Source organism: Gastrolobium bilobum, unplaced genomic scaffold (assembly GCF_033153095.1).
Source record: "Gastrolobium bilobum isolate Gb01-03AN ecotype WA unplaced genomic scaffold, APGP_CSIRO_Gbil_v1 utg22961, whole genome shotgun sequence".
Lineage (NCBI taxonomy): Eukaryota > Viridiplantae > Streptophyta > Magnoliopsida > Fabales > Fabaceae > Gastrolobium > Gastrolobium bilobum.
This window is the reverse complement of record NW_026897314.1, coordinates 49969-70331: the sequence shown is the minus strand read 5'-3', so window position 1 is coordinate 70331 and position 20363 is coordinate 49969. Positions and strand designations below refer to the sequence as shown.

At 33.1% G+C, this 20363-nt stretch overlaps 1 protein-coding gene across 3 annotated transcripts; it reads right to left on the bottom strand.

Annotated features, from left to right (window-relative positions):
• Positions 1-15828: 15828 nt before the first annotated feature.
• Positions 15829-19925, bottom strand: LOC133305926 (serine/threonine-protein kinase AFC2-like). 3 transcript variants are annotated; one of them, XM_061506188.1, is made up of 11 exons: positions 19728-19925; positions 18989-19166; positions 18475-18655; positions 18332-18380; positions 18126-18240; positions 17834-17925; positions 17346-17496; positions 17170-17234; positions 16972-17069; positions 16779-16881; positions 15829-16664 (listed from the first exon to the last, which is right to left on the bottom strand). In XM_061506188.1, the coding sequence occupies exons 1-11, from the start codon at positions 19824-19826 to the stop codon at positions 16518-16520; spliced, it is 1278 nt and encodes a 425-aa protein (XP_061362172.1). In that variant the 5' UTR covers positions 19827-19925; the 3' UTR covers positions 15829-16517. The 3 variants fall into 3 exon arrangements, with proteins under 3 accessions (XP_061362172.1, XP_061362173.1, XP_061362174.1); XM_061506189.1 differs by lacking the exon at positions 18989-19166 and having other exon boundaries at positions 19728-19859; XM_061506190.1 differs by lacking the exons at positions 18126-18240; positions 18332-18380; positions 18989-19166; positions 19728-19925 and having other exon boundaries at positions 18475-18625.
• Between the last annotated feature and the right edge of the window lie 438 nt (positions 19926-20363).

Below are 20363 nucleotides of genomic sequence, written 5' to 3'. Positions count from 1 at the left end.
ATTACAGTAGAAATCATTGAGATATGATGGAAGATGTCGTTGTCTAACAGGTCTCCCAACAATAGGTTGTTGAGTAGGTTGTGGTTGGTTTGAGCCAGGTTGTTGAGTAGGTTGTGGTTGGTTTGAGTAGGTTGTGAGCCAGGTCTCCCAACATTCCATTGAAGACATCTCCAATATCAAACTAACTATTTTTGTTGTCATGCAGAGGATGATTATGTTTATAAACATTCTTCAATAGACAAGTTTCCTAGGGGTCCACTGTAATGGGTTAACAAACCAAAACCATTTCATCAGAAAGTGAAGGTTAAAAGTGATGATGAAGAAGCAATCGAGTTTGATTTGTCCGAAGAAGAAGAGTTTAACATAGAACGCCAATTGTTTTACTTGGAACGTTGCAAGGAGAGCAGCAATCGTGAAATTGTGTTCCGTGAAACAATGCTGCAATATTTTAGAGTACCATCCAGTTTTGATTCACAATCGTTTGCTGTTAAAACTTTGCAAACAGAGGCAGAGAATGATCACGATGATGCCAACTACATTTATTGCATGCTTTTGATGTGTGATGAAGATGAAGACCAAAGAAACCTCGGATTTGATATTTTTCATTGTTTGGATACTTCAAAAAATTACAATAGAGCAAACAACGTGTGAAATATTTTTTGCGAAGCATGTGGCGTTGTAATACAATGGTTCCAAGACATTGCTTCTCTTTCTATTCTTCGAACAAATGTAAAATGCAGAAGGTTTTCAAAACACGGTCCTCATGGGAAAGGGACGAATTTCTGGGATGGCATGTCAGTATTGCAAAGCCGATTATAATTTCCTTTTTTTTTTTAGAATGTCTGCTTTCTAAATTCATTTTTGAGACTGATAAGATAATCTTGTAAAACATCCCTCGCATATGTTGTTTTTTTTTTCTATTTATGATTATAATCTATGTTTCTATTGGTGTCTTTGTATTCGTGGGTATTGTTGAACTATTGTTAGTGTCTTAGTGAACGTTTTATGGTTTTGTAGTATATTTTTCTCTGTAATTATGTTTTGTAGTTTAAAGTTTTAACTATCTAACCCTCAATCTATAAATTTACCTAGATTTTTAATTTGACCAGCAGATAATCAAACTATCAGGGATTTTCAATCCTTTCTTAAACTCTACCAGCAATAACGAAAAGTCAGCAAACACACATTACAATAGTAAATTATGCATTGGAATTAAGCATCCTATTAAAAACCAAACAATTAAATGATGCATTGAAATTAAACAACCTATAAAAATGCGTCTATTAAGTATCATGAATAACAGCGCTATTTTGAAGAAGAATAAGCGCCTTTCAATACTTCTGAATTTTGAATGGACAGTTCGGTATTATCAATGCTTCAAAAAGCCCGCAATTTATTACATAAAAAATGGAAAGTTATTATTATTAATTATTAACTTTTCAAATAAAAGGAGTTACCATTCACTGTATTGCAGTATGTTTAAAAAAATTATTATTATTATTATTTGTATTCATAGTAGTTGGCTTTTCAGGCACTTTGCGTAATTATTATTGGGGTAAAATTGTAGTTTGTTGTTTATTAATTATTTCGATTATAAATTTTCGAAGATAATGATAATGGAGACAACTAATTAATGGTCTTTTAATCTTTTCACGTCCAGTTCAACTATTAAGGGCCCGTTTGGATGAGCTTTTTTTTCTTCAAAAGTTGCTTTTTTTCTTGAAAAAAAGCACTTCTCATTTTTAGTTCATTTGGATGTCTACTTTTAAAAAAAGCAGAAGTCACAAAAAAAGCCAAAAACTAAAAAATTTAACTTCTACAAAAAGCAGAAGTCAAAAGCCAAATATTTTTTTCAAAAACTAAATATTTTTATAAAAATATAAATAGGTTTAACTTTTGTAAAAAACACTTTTAAAATAAGGAAGAGATAAAAGTCACTTTTTTTAAAAGGTGAAACAAACAGGCACTAAATCTGCGTTTATAAGAGCGGTTCGTGTTAACTCATCATTTTTTTTTTCATTTTTTGTGTAGAATTCTTTCAGAATGTGCAAGAAATGAACTTCGACAACACATGCTTATAGTGTGAAGCATCTCATATCTTTGTGGTAGATTTTGTGCAGAATCATGAGAAAAAATCTATCACAAACAGAAACTCCTTCGCGAAAGAGAAGAAGCATAGGTCATTATAATGAGAACTTATGTAATTCATGCCTTGCATATGGTAATGAGTCCTCTCCATTGACGGTAGAAAATCTTACTCCATTGACTGTAGAAAATCTTACTCCATTATTTGTGTATTTGTTGAGATATATAGTCCCACATTGGTTGTATGAGCAAACTAATGTGGAGTTTATAAGGCCTTGGGCACTCCCACCCTTAGAGCTTAAGCTTTTGGGTTGAATTGGTTCTTTACGTGTAAAGAATCTTGGGATACACAATTCAACACAAAAGCTTAAGCTCTAAGGGTGGGAGTGCCCAAGGCCTTATAAACTCCACATTAGTTGCTCATACAACCAATGTGGGACTATATATCTCAACAGTATTATTCCTTTTAGAATTTATTTGAGTTAAATAAAGGTTTTTGGGTCAAATTAGAATTCTAGATTTTAATGGTTTAATTGATTTTCGTCAAAATTTTCCAAATTTACACTACTTTCGTATTTTGGTCATATCTCACTCTAAAGATGTTCGATTGACTCCGTTCTTGTTGCATTTTGCAGCTAACAGAAAAGGCCACAATTGCTATTTCAGCCACTGAAGCCCAAGATGGACGTGTTTTGCTGAAAATTTATTTAAAAGTGGACTTAAGTTGTAATTTTGAACCCAATGTACATGAGGCCCAGAGCCAGTATTTATGTTTTCTTTCCTTATATTTTGGGTTGGATTGGTAGAGCTCGAAGTCCAGCTTGATTAGGGGTTGAAAGGGGGAGAGTAGAGACCTTGTGGATAATCTTTTATTTAAATTTGAATTTTACAGTTTTAAAATTAATATAATTTTCGTCTTTCTTCTCTCCTCTTTTCTTTAATCAACCCAAGGGTTGAAGATTTCATGGTTAAATCCTAAGGACCTGTGCCTCATTTTGAACCAAATCTGTTTCTCTTTCCAACTCAGTTTGGCATCGCACGATTGTGGGTGTTCAATATGAGATACGCGATTGCGTTCTTAGAAAAGAAATTAACCATTAGATTTAATGGTTAGGTTGAGTAACCTAATGAACTCAAGTCGAACGAGTTGATACTCTGCGATTGTGCGAGTAGACGTGCCGTATTCGACCAAGCCCTAGGCGATCATCTAGAGAGAGGTTTCTAATCGAATGCAAGGATTCCAATTCGATTAGGGTCAACTAGAGGTGGCAAAATGGGTCAGCCCGCCCCGCCGCCAACCCGCCAAAAATGGGTTGGCCTGCCCTACCCTGCATTCGGATATGGGTTGAAAACCTCAACCCACCCCATTTTGTGGTGGGTTGGCGGGTCAACCCACCTAAAAAATTAAAAATTAAAAATAAATTATATTTTATTAATTTTATAATATTACTTATTTTTATTTCACAATTCCCTTAATTTTTTTCCAATCTCAAGCCTAAATGTATACTAATATTCAGTCATACATATTTTAGGAACTTATTTTTGCCTCCATATATGGATAATCTTTGTCATAAATAAAATTTTTCTTCCTTATTTTTTTCTAGGGGAGTACTAAGATAAAAAAAATTTCATATTACAAAAGCTTAGTAACAAATAAAATATTACTAAATAGTAAAAAAAATTAAAATGACCCGCGGGCCAACCCGCCCAGACCCACCACCAACCCGTTTTGACCCACAACTAAGCGGGGCAGGTTGAGGTGGGTTGGTGTGTTGAAATATACAACTCGCACCGCCCCGTTTTGGCAGGATGACGTGTTGGATTCAACCCATATTGCCACCTCTATGTCAACCACGACTTGATAATTATTTGTCCAATGATGGATATCCTTGGAATCCCAATTCTTAGGTTGGTTGCTTTTAATTTGATTATTCTCTTTTTTTATTTTATTTTTCATTTCCGTTTAAATTGAAAATCATATTAAAACCCCCCATTTTAGTTTCCATTTTTTTTCCTTTTCTCCTTTGTTTCTCTTTTTATTTAGTTCCCATTTTTATTTGATTTTCGTTTTTATTTGATTCCCGTTTTCATTTAGTTCTTGTTTCATTTAGTTTTCATTTTCATTTGGTTTCCGTTTTATTTTATTTTATTTTATAATTGAGCGATTAAGTTCCTTGCAAACTCCTTGAGAGACGACTCAGGTTGACGCTTTACTATAAAATTTTAATAAACATGGTTTAATTAATTTGCGCGAGTTCGACAACGCGTTCAGTATTAAGTCCATATTTGTTTTCTTTTTTCAACAGACAGGTACTTCGTGATATTTCTAATGGTACGTAACTATGTTCAAGAAGTTTTTCTCCATATGTAAAATTCAAAGCCCATTTCAATTCTTTTTTTAACATCATTGTTTATTTGATATACAGAAACTTCTGCACAAAATAGAATAAACAAAGATCATTTAAATAATATCCTACGTAATTCGCCCAATACAAATTGTAATGCATCCTTTCCATCAAATGGTAAGTCAAAATTTTCTGTAGAAAATCTTTCTCCATGGTCAGCCTCTCCCGTGGTCACATAAGTTTTTTTTTGTTCATTTACAACAACAAAGAAATCGTACATTGGGAATTCTTATAAGTCAATATGATTTATTTATTTATTTTCCAACCAAAATATTTGAATCCTTTCCATCAAATGGTGCGACAAATTCTTCTGTACAAAATCTCTCTCAATTGTCTGCCTCCCTCGTTAGCAGGTAAGTTTTCTTCGTCATTTATTCTTTAGAACAAAAAAAGAATCGTTACTTGGTACTTTTTATAAGTCGATATGTTTTTTTGTATCCAAGCAAAATATTTGAATCATTTCCCTCAAATAGTGCAACAAATCCTTCTGCGGAAAATCTTTCTCCATTTTTTGCCTCCCCCGTTGGCAGGTAAGTTTTCTTCTCATTTATTTCTTTTACAACAATAAAGTAATCATTCCTTAGGACTTTTTATAAGGCAGACTGATTTTTATTTGTTTTTTATTCGAGCAGACTATATGATTCCTATCCATCAAATGGTACGAAAAAATCTTCAGTAGAAAATCTTTCTCCATGGTCAGCCTCTCCCGTTATCACGTAAATTTTTTTTTTGTCTTTTATTCATTTACAACAACAAAGAAATCGTATGTTTGGACTTCTTATAAGTCGATTTGATTTTTTATTTTTTTTATCCAAGCTGAATATTTGAATCATTTCCATCAAATGGTGCGACAAATTCTTCTGTACAAAATCTTTCTCCATTATCTGCCTCCCTCGTTGGCATGTAAATTTTCTTCATCATTTATTCTTTACAACAAAAAAGGAATCGTTACTTGAAACTTTTTATAAGTGGATATGATTTTTATTTTTTATCCAAGCAGACTATGTGAAATAAACAATACACAGAAAAATTCAAATGCTTCTTCCTCAATTGCGGAAGACGTTAATCATTCATATCCATGTCAAGGTCCTATTTTCGTCTCAGTCCTTAATTCCTTTGAATATATGCTTACTGTTATATCGTATATGATTCTATTATTTTTAATTTAGGGTGTTTACTATTTTATGTTTTGTTATCTCTTTTGTAGATAGCATAAATGCATGAATAAGGCACAAAAACATAATCGGTCAGAAGAAGAATTCTAATCAATTTGTAAATACTCTCAATATTAATAAAATATGTGATTTAGATGGTATTTTGTTTCTATAAAATTTCAAGGTTTATTTATTCTATCAGTGAACATTATTGTATAAATTTAAGGTTATTGACTATCTAACATGATAATTTCAGTTGAATAGATTTATATTATTTGGATGTAGGCGATCCTACTTTTGTTTGTGCGCATTGTGGAGAATTTATGTGATATGAAGAGAGAATTAAAAAAGATCGAAAAGCCAAGGCACCAAAGTTTGGTCAATATTGTGCCAATGGAAAAATTAAACTTCCTTTGCTAAAAGCTGCTCCAGATACGTTGTTTCAACTGCATGATAATTCAAATATGTTGAGCCACAATTTTTTACCAAATATTCGAGCATATAACATGATTATTTCCTTCACCTCATTTGGAGGAAAAATGGATAGATCAGTAAATGAAGGTTTTAGCCCTTACTATTTTAGAGTTGGAAGACAGGTTCATCATTTATTAGGCAACCTTCTTCCAGCTGACTGTGAGACTCCAAAATTTGCTCAACTTTGTATATATGATACTGAGAATAAAGTTGACTATAGATTGGGTTCCATAAGGCATAGTGCATTTTATTTTTATTTTTATTTTTATTGTTCGTTTATGTATTATATTTTTTGTCTTGATTTTATATTAGCACACTCATTTATTTTATTATCACATTTGCAGTTCCACCAACAATGAAGATATGCTTGTTCACGATATTGTTCGATCTTTGAAGGATATGTTAGATAAACACAATAGTATTGCCCAATCTTTCCGGTACGCCAAAGATGTTATAATGAAGAAAACCTGAATGGTGTGAAGTCGAGGCTTATTCAAAGGCGTAGCAGTTATGGAAGAGTTTATAATCTTTCGTCCGCGTCCGAAGTTCCTGCTTTGATTGTTAGAGATATAGACAGCTCAATGGGTGATAGGGACATCATTGTTGAAACACAAAATAGAGTTTTATAGCACATAGATGTGCATCCCTTATACCTTGGCATGCAATATCCTTTGTTATTTCCTTACAGTGAAGATGGTTATTGTAAGAACCTGCACCGCTAAATAATTAATTATATAACATTATCGGTGTTGGATCATGGATTTAATAAAGATTATGCATAATTATGGTAAGATAATTATCTAGAAAGTCGAATAATGCTTAAGTCGCTTTTCTGATAAAAAGCGCAAATACCGGGTATTTCATGGTATAAATGGATACTGGCGAAGTAACTCGAAAAATAGTGATAAAAATATTAATATTCCTGGAAAAATATCTAGGTCAAGGATATCAAATTTATGATGAAAATAATAAGCAGTGATGTCAGAACTAATAGCGGCTATTTCGCAGTAAAAAGCGCATACCGGAAAGTGTCCCGAAAAATTAATGTAAAAATATGATAGTTCCTATAAAAATGTCTAGGTTAAGAATATGAAGTTTCAGAGATAAAAGAATATCGAAACTAATTAAACTAATATTGTCAGTTTAAATGTGTGCCACTATATATAGTTAAATGGCACAAACCCCTAAGCCATTTTTACAAGTTCTATGTAAGTGCATTATTTGGTTTCATGGCTGCCACATTCTTCCACACAACTCCATAGCATTCCTTGCATGAAAACCACCCAAGATGTCATTTTTCACTTGATCCTTCCTTTCTAGTCATATAAACACTTGTGAGCGTGCTTTGTGAGGAAGAAAAATACCTTCTTGAAGGGGTGAGAGCTGCTGTGTTAGGGTGTTTGGGGGATGTCATCTTGGTTGAGTTGTATGGGAGCCATTAGAAGCCATTTTGTAGAGGAAATAACCTAGATTGTGAACCAAATTCGTGACTGTTGAGACAGAGCTGTTAGGTGGTGTAGAAAGCATCAACACACTTCCTTTTTTTCTATTTTAAGCCATTGGGTATGCACCACTACCTTTGTTCTTTAGTTTCTTTGAAAAAATTAAGTCTTGAGTAGGTAAAATGAGTAAAAGTGATGACCTAAGTAACTAATAGCTTGTATGCACGTATAAACACGAGTTTGGACCTCTGTGAACATTAAAAATGAAACCTTGAAATGATATCTTCGCGAAAATCCAGAATGACATTTCTGTCGCCAAATATCCGGATATTGATATCTGGATATGGGGTCTGGGATATCCGGATAAGTGATATCCGGATATTGGCCTAGGGATATTTGGATATTGATATCCTGATATGTCCCCGAGGAATATCCAGATATTTTGGAAATTTTGAGTTTGATGTTGTTTTGTCTAAATAAAAGCGTGGGTTAAGTTTCTAGACCCTTGCTTGGTTAGTGTGAACCTCTGTAATAAGTTAAATAAGTCAGAACTCAAGATATTGAATGCTTATGGTTTTGAGAGAAGCCTGCAGTCATTAAACAAAAAAGGAAACATTGTTCTAATGCAATAAAATTCTAGACTATGAATATTGATGATGTGTTGTATATAAAACAGATTGCAACTGTCAGATTGTGTAATTGTTGGTGTGACTGATTATACCGAGCTTTTGGATATGGACTTTGGCAATATAGGTAAGCTTTCGTATCCTCGATTTTACCCATTGATGGTTCCACCATACCTCATGGATGGATGGTTTATATGCATGATGTGTTTTTTTTGAAAATATGTGTTTATGTTATGAGTATTGGATATGTTGTCGAGCTGGATTACGATATAGTACATTTGCCATATGCAAATGTATGTGGGGTATTCCACACAAGACGGTAATCCCTAAGCATGTCAAGCCACATGCAAGATGGTAACTCCGTGTGTGAGGTACATAGTGGACTCCTTGTACTGTGGATTGTAGACGTACGTAATGCCTACATTTTATTCTCTAGCTAGTAGGATGCATACACACATAACATGGACATATGATGCATTGCACATATATTTGCTATATTACTTTTGTTATCATTTTGGAACTTATATTGCAAATGTAAGTGAGCTAGGGTGGAGAGATCCTTGAGGATCCCTTGTCTTACTGAGATTTCTATTAGAAATCTCACCCCATGTGGGGCATATTTTCAAGTACAAGTGTTCATGAGGCTAAGACCTCTGGTGGCAGGAGACCAGAGTTGAGCTGATATTATGTATGCTTCTTTGTTACCGTATTTGGATATGATTCTGCCTTGTTATTTATATATGACTATTGTACCTGAGACATGATATGACTATGATGTTTGATTTGGTGAGCATGGGGGTTATTCGTACCACATTTGAATAAGTTGTGTCATTCGGACTAGAGTTGCATTATTATATCAGGATTTGTCTGGTCTACGTGTTGTAGTTCCATGACTTGATACCTTATTTATGTTATGAAGCTATTCAGTGTAGTTATTTAATGCAATTTATATACAGGCGGTTTTTGGAAAAGAGTAAGTAATTTTAAATGGTTAATATGATAAGATTCATAATATGAAATTTTAGCTTCTGTATTTATTGAGCTGCGCTTATTACCATTTATATGTTTAATACATCGGGTGCACACAGGGTGTTATAGTTAACACGATGATCTCCGCACTTCTATTTCCAATGGAAGGAGAAAACCAAGAGTCGTTATCAGCATATGAGAATTCTTTTCATTTAGACTTCAGACAAGATCGGGAGAGTCTCAAGTTCTCCATCACTCGAGAAGACTTTTTCAACAATTCATGGTTGATGCTTACACTATGATTGAGCATGGATGTCTTAGCTTCATTCTTCATAACCAAGATCATATCAGAGCAGAGTTGTACCAAAATATAATACAAGCATTTAATAGAGATGAAGATGCAGAAGCAAAAACTGGTAAGCGTATCATAATACCTTCTTCTTTCACAGGCAGACCTAGATATATGGCTGAAAATTGTAAAGATGATTTTGCAATTTGCCGTTGGGCTAGGTATCCTCATCTTTTTATTACAATTACCTGCAATCCTAAGGGGCCAGAAATTTGACGGTTTCTAAATGCTAGAAATCTAAAACCTGAAGATTGTCCAGATATTCTTTGCAGAGTATTAATTCAAATTGTATCAATTGCTACATGACTTAAGAAATGAACATTTTCTTGGAAGAGTTAATGCATGTGTGTATATGGTAAAGTTGATGTTCTTTTTCGAAACTTATGTTGAAAAGTATAATACATCAACTCGCGTTAAAGACACTTTTTTGTATCCAACAAAATAACTTCTTTTAATTATATTATTTTCATCTAATTACATCTGTTTGTTTGTTTAAATGTTAGAGATGTTTGTACAATTGAGTTTCAAAAGCGTGGACTGCCTCATGCTCACATCCTACTGTTCTTGCGCCCTTCTGACAAGCCGAATAGTGGAATTGATATTGATAAATTGTTTTCAGCAGAGATTTCTAATAAAGATACTCATCCATCATTGTTTTCGACTATCAACACTTATATGATGCATGGCTCCTATGGTCCTGACAATTACAATTCTCCTTGCATGAAGGAGGCAAATTGTTCAAAGAAATTTCCCAAGAACTTCTGCTCCCGTACTTTTATTGATGAAGATGGATTCCTTTATTATAAGAGAAAAAATGATGATACGATTCTGAACAAAAATGGTGTTGAACTTGATAATCGTTATGTTGTGCCGTATAATGCAAAACTTCTTTTAAAGTATCAAGCTCATATTAACGTTGAATATACCTGTTAGAGCAAGGCCATTAAATATCTTTTTAAATATATTCATAAGGGAAATGATCGAGTGACAGCTACTATACATCATTCAAATTCAAGTAGCGGGACCACTTGCACAAATGATGAGATTAAAATGTTTTACGATTGCAGGTAGTTCAATTTATAATAAAATGTTTTTTTGTAATATTTATGCATAATTGTTTTTTCGCCTATTTTAAATTCAATGCTTAATTATGACATGTATGTCTCTACATGTGAAGCAGCTTACAGAATTTTTGGATTCGATGTTCATTACAAATACCCCCTTGTTCAGAGATTGTCATTTCACCTACCTAAACTAAAGAGCGTTGTTTTCAGTGACAGTGCTTCAATATCTGATGGAAAGAAAAAGGCAAAAAGTAGAAGATCAATTTTTTAGTCTTGGATGGAAGCAAACAAAAAAATTTCGGAGGGGAGGGATCTTACTTATGTTGAGTATCCCACTTATTTTGTTTACAAAGAAGATACGCAGGAATGGCATCAAAGAAAAAAAAAGATTTTCAATTGGAAGAAGAAATCATTTTTCTGCTAATAATGGAGAAGATTCTTATTTGTGGATCCTACTTACATTTCAAAAGGGTTGTACAACTTACGAGGACTTGAGAACAATAAATGGCCAGCTATTATCTTCATTTAAGGATGCCTGCTATTCTCTGGAACTTTTGGACAATGACAATGAGTACATTAATGCAATTAAGGAGGCAAGTTTGTTGGGGTCAGCTTCGTATCTTCGAAATCTGTTTGCTCTATTGTTATTTACCAACTCAATGACCAAACCTGAAATGGTTCGGGAAAAGTGTTGGAAATTTCTATCCGACGATGTTCTTTATCAGCATAGGAAAACCATCAGACGTCAAGGTACGTGTTATGTATATATTTCATGCATTCTTTTGTATCCATAGTTCATTATAATTTTTTTTATGTCGTCCTTCAAGTGACTATCAAATTCTAAATCAAAACATACGAAGAAAAAAAAAGACAGGTAGCTTTGATTCTTTTTTCCCCACATTTAGTTTTTACAGTCTGTAATTATTATAATGAAACATGTTGAAGTTATAAAAACACACTATATAGATGAACACTACTATATGTATAAAGACAAATAATAAATTAAACAATTTTTTTATTTAATGTTATATTTTATAGTAATTACATTACAAGATAGTATTTTGTTGTTGTATTTTATTTTTCTTTTCCATGTTTGCTTTTTCTTTGTTAATTTCTTCTGCTTTGTCTGTGATGTGTGTTCAGATGCGGTTCTTATGGAAGAATCTAAAAAAATCACAACACTTGCTGAAATTGATAAGGTACTGCAAAGCAACGGTAGATGCCTTTCTGATTACCCATCAATGCCTCGCATAACCAGTGAATCTTTGCTTCATATGCAAAATATATTAGTGCTTGATGAGTTACTTTATGACAGATTTTCTTTGACAAAAGAGCATAAAAGACTAAAGAATTCCCTAACTGATGAGTAGAGAGTTGTTTATATCGTTTCAGCAGGTGCAAGAGGGTTTGTTTTTTCTTTACAACTTTGGTGGTACAAGAAAAATATTTATTTGGAATACCCTGTCAGCTTTTGTTAGATCAAATGGTAAAATTGTACTTAATGTTGCTTCAAGCGGAATTGCTTCACTTCTGCTTCCGGGAGGATGAACGACACATTCTAGATTTCTTATTCTCATTCAAATCACAAAAGATTCAACCTATAATATAACGCAAAATTCTGCTCTTGCTGAGTTGCTAGCTAAAACAAAGTTAATTATTTGGGACAAAGCCCCAATGGTACTCAGATTTTGCTTTGAGGCTCTGGACAAACACTTAGAGATATTCTTAAATTTTCTCATAGTAGTTATCTTGATAAGCCAATTGGTGGAAAAGTAATTGTTCTAAGAGGTGACTTTCGACAAATATTACTTGTTATTCCTCATGGCAGCCGAAAACAAATTGTCAATGCAATCATCAATTCTTCTCATCTTTGGTCCCATTGTCATTTATTGACTTTGACCAAGAACATGCGACTTACTTCTGGAAATGGGACTAACAATTTGATAGAAATAAAGGATTTTTCTGATTGACTTCTTAAAGTAGGAGATGGTGGTGATCTTGGAGATAATATTGATGGAGAACCTATGATAACAATTCCAGATTGATTATTGATTAAGGAATCAGAACATCCACTGTCGAATTTGGTTGATTTTGTGTACCCGAATCTCTTGGATCATATCTTAGATCTTACGTTCTTCAAAGAACATGCAATTTTAACTCATAAATTGGCAGATGTTGCTATAATAAACGAGCTCCTAATTTCTTTGATTCTAGGTGAAGAAAAGACATATTTGAGTTCAGATAATGTTTGGAAACAAAATGGTAATTCTCAACTTGGATGATGAGTTCTCACCTGAAATTTTAAATACCTTCTCATGTTCAGGAATTCCTAATCATAAATTAATTTTGAAGGTTAATGTGTCGGTTATGCTGTTGAGAAATATTGATCAGTCAAGAGGTTTATGCAACAGCACAAGATCGCTTATTTCAAGATTGGGCAACCGTGTTGTTGAAGGAACCATTTTCAAAGAAGACAATTCTCGCTGGTTGTTTCATTTGCCATGACTATCAACAAGAGCCAAGGACAATCGTTTTCTCATATGGGAATTTATCTCTCTAGGCATGTCTTTACTCATAGGCAATTATATGTGGCACTTTCAAGAGTAAAGATCAAATAAGAATTGAAGATATTGATACTTGATAATAAGGGTTGCTACAAATAGTACCTTTAACATCGTCTACAAGGAAGTATTTCAAGTATTAGTGTAGTTGATTTGATGTTGTTTAGAGACATTCCAATGTAAGAAAAAAATAGAACTCATACTTGCATATTTGGTTGAGTTGCTTTCAAATCCCTTTCAGACAACATTTTTTTGGTTCTAAAAAAAATCCAAATTTTTCTTTTTTTTTTTCTGGGACTATTACTTTTGGATGTTAACATATTAGCGTAATCTATTTAATGAGTATTTGTGTTCTATATCAGAGGCTTAAATGTGATGGTAGAAGAGGATTCCCTGATAATGCATAATCATAGGAAATCACATGTTTGGTATGTCTTGAACACATCCCTCCAATGATTGCAACGGAATAACACTGAATTAATAGTGTTTTCTTATTATTGGCAGAAGCTGATCTTTTAACTCCATATTTGTTTGGTCTTATTATTACCTTGATTTTATTGGTTTTATTGGTGGCTGTTATAGTTACCAATGAGTCATATGCATTTTTTTTTTTTTAGCCCTTCCTCATGTTAACATAGTCTACTATGACGTATTTATTTTTTATATAACTCATCGAGTAGATAACTATATTTGATTTGCATAATAATTGATCACTCTAAATAGCAGATTTTTGTTTGTGGTTAATATTTGCAAAATTCTATGTCAATGTGTAATTTTTCCCACCTGAAAATTTGAAAAAAATAGCAACACAATTTTTTATAAGTATAATGTTTGCATTGTGATTAACCAACTACGGCAGTCAATAAAAATTTTGATCTTTTTTTTCGCGCATCGAACAGATAATACACTAATAGCTTTTTTAAAAATAAGGTCAATCACCAAGCTTGAGTAGCCCATTCGTTGCCAATAGAAAAGCGGCACAATATAACGTCACTTTCCTTGACAACACATTTTAATTTAGAATCTACTCCCAACAACTCACCTCGCGGGCTTTCTTCATTGTATCTAGGGGGCGTTTGGTTGAGGAGAAATTTTTTGAATACTAGGAAAATGTAATTGATAGGAAAATGGTTGGAAGGTGAGATAAAATGAGATAGGTAGGAAAATGTAAAAAAAAAATTGTTTGGTGAGAAAAAACTTTACTGGAGAAATTAGGTAACTTTTATGAAATCTATGTTTGGTCGGAGGTAAAATATAGATGGGAAAACAAGTTGGTATTATGAAAATAACCCTGATTTTAAAAAAAAAATTACAATGGCATACTACAAACAGGGTTGTCAAATACTAGAAAACAGAAAGCAAAAGCAAAATGATCAAAGAAGAAACTAAACTCCAATTAGACAAAATAGAAAGAGAAGGTGGACATGGAAAACAAGCTGATGTCTGAACATTTGATCATCAGAACATGTTTGATGATTCGAATTAAAAGCAGATATAACTTCTTGAAGAATCATGGCAGTTGATTCTGGTTAGGAACCACCAGCAGCCAACTCATTATCTTGAGACCTTAATTGCTTCATCTTCTGTTCTAGGACGGCACCTAAAACATCTGCTCTCAATGGTGGAGGTCATAGCAAGCAATTCAGCACAGATCCTTGCCTTGTGCTCTTTTATTTCTTTTTATACTTTATTTATTTTCTTCCGTTTTGGTGTTTTAGATATATACCACTGTTTAATTTGTTATGGGGTGATGAATTTCTGGGGGAAAAAAGACTTGTTTTTTATTGGTGGAGATTTTGTACATTTGTCTTGAGGTTAGTAGAAGAGATTGATGGTCTCGTTTTGTGGCCTCAGAGGAAGTAATAACCTTTGACTTGTTGAAAATTGGAACTGTGAATCCCAAAATCAATCCTTTACATAGTGGAGGGTACGCTCATCTACCTAACGTATAATACCATACATGAAGAAGGATTATTTAGCAGGCTTTCTCATTCAGATAGATGGCCAAATTGTTTGGGTGGCAATCTGATTTAGGTAACAATATATTCAGAATCTTTAAACCAAACAAAAGCAACCAATTATCCCACTTCTCACTTACCCATCTATCTCAACATTTTCCCCCAACCAAACACACCTTAGATTTTTTACAAGACCTTCGACTAGAAGTATAAATAACTCATATGGACTAACTGGACGACCCAACCTAACTAAGCATATTATATATAATCAAATAAAATAAATTCAAATTATTAAAACAATCTATTTAAAAAAAATATTATTTGTTTTAAAATATATAACTTTTTATTATTTTAAATCTTAATTTCCATCGAAAAATCTTAAATGTTAATTTCTATTACAATGATTATAATTTATTAAATTAAATTTATTAATTAATTAATAATTCATAATAAATTATAACATTAATTAACAAAAGTCAACATTTAAGATCTAAAATCACACAAAATTGTCATTAAAAAGAAAAAATAATTTTCCCAAAAAATAAACCACATGTTTTCTTTCACATATCGAATTTATAAATCTAAAAATAAACTTATATCATATTATTTTAAATAAAATTATTATTTTAATAATTTAAATAAAAATGTGTATATACATTTAAAAAACATAGAACTATGTTATTTTAAATAAAAAAAATACAACCTAATATTTTTTATTTAAATTTAAAAAAAAAACACTCAATTCCTATCCTATAATTTCCATTGCTTATTCTCTCATTTAAAATAATATAACTATCTTTTAAAAAAACAAACACTCAAGCCTTTGAATAATTGAATAATTATTTTAATTATTTTTTTAATTACTAAACTCATAATAGACTTAAACAGACTAACACAACTAAGCTAAAATTTTATTTTTTAAATATAAAAAACCAAATTTATAATTTGAATATATACAAAACTAACAGAACAAACCTGGCTTAAAATATTTTCCATAGGATTATCCTATTTAGCCAACCCCGCCTATTTACTCCCCTCCCTTCAACGTTCTAGTGTTGTTAAAGTTGTGCAACCTCAAAAACATTTCCTGAAATTAGAGAAATTTTTTAAAAAAAAATATCATATCTAGGTAATGCCATGGATAATGTCTCACTTTTCACTTAAGAATCTACATGAGCTCTGTACACTGAATTCAGACGACGGGTTAGTAAGAATACACTCGATCAATTTTTTAAAGAACAAAGACCCCTAGGGACAAATAGGCTTCGAGCAGTGGAAGTGCTGCTGAATAACCATCCTCACTCATCACACTAGCCTAAGATGTAAATATTCACTGAGCAGGCAGATAGGCTTCTCCCTTCTTGAAGCCATATTTGTATTTGACTGATCTATCACTTAAACCCCTACCCATTGTTCATTCAGATGCCTAATCATCTCCCAAGGTGATCTCTCACAAAAAAGGAATGCTTCAGAGCATCCCTAGCTGTAAGTCTTTCAAAGGGGTCATATCTAAGTAACCCCTGCAAAAGCTGTATAAGATCTCCAGCTGAATGATCAACATGCTGCATTATAAGGTTCTGCAATATTTGAGAAAAATCAAAGAGTAAGAAGCCAACATGACTTATTGACGATTGCTTTATATAGTAAAATCAGAAAGCATTCAAGAACTAAATAAAACTTCTCCATGATACCTGTAGTCGAGGAAGCTTCGTCACAGCTTTAATACTCTCCCTCGAGGTTGCACACTCTGGCCAGTCCAATCTACCCCTTCGGACATACTTATCAGCATGTCGGCTAAATATGCGCAAAGTAAAATAAAGTCACACGGATGTTCAAGATCTATCAGTTGATAATAATAGAAAGTTCCCGTGGAAAATCACTTACTCAACTTTCTTCAACAGCTGCTGTGGTATTGGACCAAGCACCCTCTCCATCATGGCAAGATGCTCTAAATTTTCGTGAGTCTGAAACAAAGCTTCACCCTGAAAAAGAAGCTCAAACGTTGATTTAAACCAAAAAAAACACACAAAAAAAACAAAAAACCGGATAACAAGACTCAGAATATTCACAGGGCAAACTTACAGTGCATAACTCAACCAATATACAACCCACACTCCATATATCACATGGGTAGCTCCACCCAAGTCCTACAAAACCATTGCCAAGATGAACTATTCAGCTGGCATCATCAGCAACAAGATTTATAAGCATAATAGGAGCATATGAACAAAAGCAGCATTCATTTGCTGTATAAATACCAAGAATAACTTCAGGTGCCCTATAATGACGTGTTGATACAATGTAGTTCTGATTATCTCGTTCATATGTAGTGCTGCCAAAATCAATAACCTTTATAGCACTTGACTTGGGCACTCTCTTGAAAAAGGAACTTGGTGATCTAGATGAACTCTGTTAAAACATAAACAATGGACATCAGAGATGATATATCTTAAATCTAACATAATCGTGAAGTGGATTTTTAGCCACTTGAATTTCACTTTTTTCTAAAAGCCCATTCTTTAGTTTTACTTACAGCTAAAAGAGAAGCCAAAGTTGGCATAACTAATAGCAGTTTTAAAATAATTTTAAAATCTATATTTAAAAGGAAAATGCACATGCATCAAATTAAATTGAACTTTCTCTCACACCAGCATTGCAGGTTCCTAATCTAGTATGATTTAACACTGAAATAAACAAAGCCATAACATAAAAATATATATACAGGTACCGCAAGCAACAAAAGTACCTTGTAATCAGGAATTTTAAGATACTCTGATGAAACTAGAAGTATGTTTTCAGGCTTCAAGTCAGTATGGATCATGTGTAAGTCATGCATGACTGCAATTTTATAAAAATAAAAACAAACACCATTAGAAAGTCAACCCTAAAACAACAGAATGATAATAATCAGCATGCACACCTATAAAAATAAGATAATTAGTAAAATGAAATATTAATCAATGAACAAAGTATAGGACATAATTTGCACAAAACAGAAGTGGAAAATAGATGAAATTGATCAAAAGAAAACTACACACATGCTACACATTCCAACAGTTGTCTGCCAATCTCACGGACAAGATCAATGGGAAATGAACGATAATTGTTTTTCCGAAGAAAATCGTATAAGCTTGGTCCAAGTTTCTCAAACACCTGTTGCAACCATTCGAATTCACCCACGTCTTAACCCCCAAATTATGTATATTGGGGAAATCAATCCATCACAAATCAATCAAATACTTACAATACAGATATGATTACGATAGTCAAACCAGTTCCGTATTTGCACACAACTGCAAGGAACAAACCCATTTAACCAATGCAATGGAATCAAAGACGTTACATTTTACTAGCATATATAACAAAATTTCAGCCTAAAATACTTACCGATTGCCACCTTTATCATGTTTCCCAAGCTGTTGCAGTACCTCGATTTCTATCATGGCTGCATCTCTATACTTCTTTATCGCACGGACAATTTTTATGGCAACCATTTCCTTCCTTTCTCTGTCCCAACACTCCAAGACCTGCCCAAAAGTTCCTTCGCCCATTTTGCCATGGATTTTATCTGTAATCATGTAAAAGGAGTGTAAACAATGCAAGTCTAGTCAATGAAACAAACTCCAAGATCCAGTTTTTGAACATCCAATGCCCAAAACGGTTCCGAGTCCGGGAACATGAACAATAATGTTTCCTAAAGCTAAAACAGGATTGATAAAGGTGTTGCAAATACTTAAAATTAAGTTCACATTTGAAGGTTCAGGGAGTTAAGACTTATTGCATATGAATCTACATACTGAATTTTTAAATTAAATGGCAGTTTTATCAAAAAGAAATCAAACTACGACTGAGGCCATGACATATGAATGTAAACTTCTTAATGATGGTAAAGTGTATTTACAGCGAGAAGTTAAATTTTCTCCAAGCGCAAACATGTAATGGCCATCTTTGTCGTCATCTCGCCATGGGGGAGAACCATTTCGAGCAACTCCCTTAAACAGAGAACTAGTGGTATGTTCTGAAGGAGCATAGCTTGAAATATTCTCAACCTCTTGTCCACAAAACAATCCTACCTGAGCCTACACACAGTCATCCATACATGCACCACTTAAAGCGTTAAAAGAAACAATATTACATTCCACCATCATGAATTCTCACCTATACATTTGCCCCATCTCAAATTGTCAAAGAAAATAACAAGGGAAAGATAAACAAGCATCCTAACATACTGAATTAAACATCAACAGCACAATAACGCATAAAATAAAACATACAAAGTACAAACAAAGAATCACAACATCTTCATCAGAATAGACAGGGATTATTACTATTCTTTGTTAAAAAATGATATCATTAAAAAAAATGTGAATTTCCAACACCAAAAATAAAACTTGAGGGAAAATCATTAAAAAATGTTTTTTCTTCTGATAACTACGAAAAAAAATAAAACATAATAGATCAATCAAACTAAACAGGAAATCAGTAGATAAATCCTAAAAACGCCATATAAGAGACAAAAGAAGCAACTTTACCTGAACAAAACATTAATTAACACAAAATCGACCAGATCTACATCAAGAGACATAAAACAACCTCAAAAAATCATGAGATCCAAGACTATAGGATGAAAAAAAGGTTACCTTGGGGACCTCAGGGACATCCCAGCCCAATCGCGCCCTCTTTCTTGGGGGCCGATCCATGTAAGTGTGGGGAAATTCAACGACGCGCTCCATCTCCATGATTGCAGAAAAAAAATCAAAGGAAACCTGAGAAGAATAGGATTTGAGAGGGAAAGTTTCAGGGAAGAAGATAAGATTTCGTTCGCACACAGCGAACCCTAATTCTAACCACCCTTGAGGCGGTTGAGGCGAAATCTAACCGTACACGTGTCTCGGAGCGTCGCATCTTGGTTGATTTGATGGTTGTGTTAACTGTGGGCTGTGGTTGAGTCTGGCCCAACTTTTAACCATGGTTGGCATATATTTAGTAATTGGTGGACTGGAATAATTCCATATGCTGCAGTATATGCCGTACCTAAACTTTCACGCGTTTATAAAAATTTATTATTATTTCATCAGAAAAGTTAGTATTTAATATTTATACCAAAAAAATTAAAAAAAATTAGGTGTATTTATTAGCTAATGTTGTTATTATTTTTAAAGAAGTATGTCTATCTTATTGCATAATACAATTTTATCTTATGTAAGATATAACAAAATGAATGATACTTACCAAAAATAAGAAAGAGAAAGAAAGAAAAAACAGATTTCACTCAT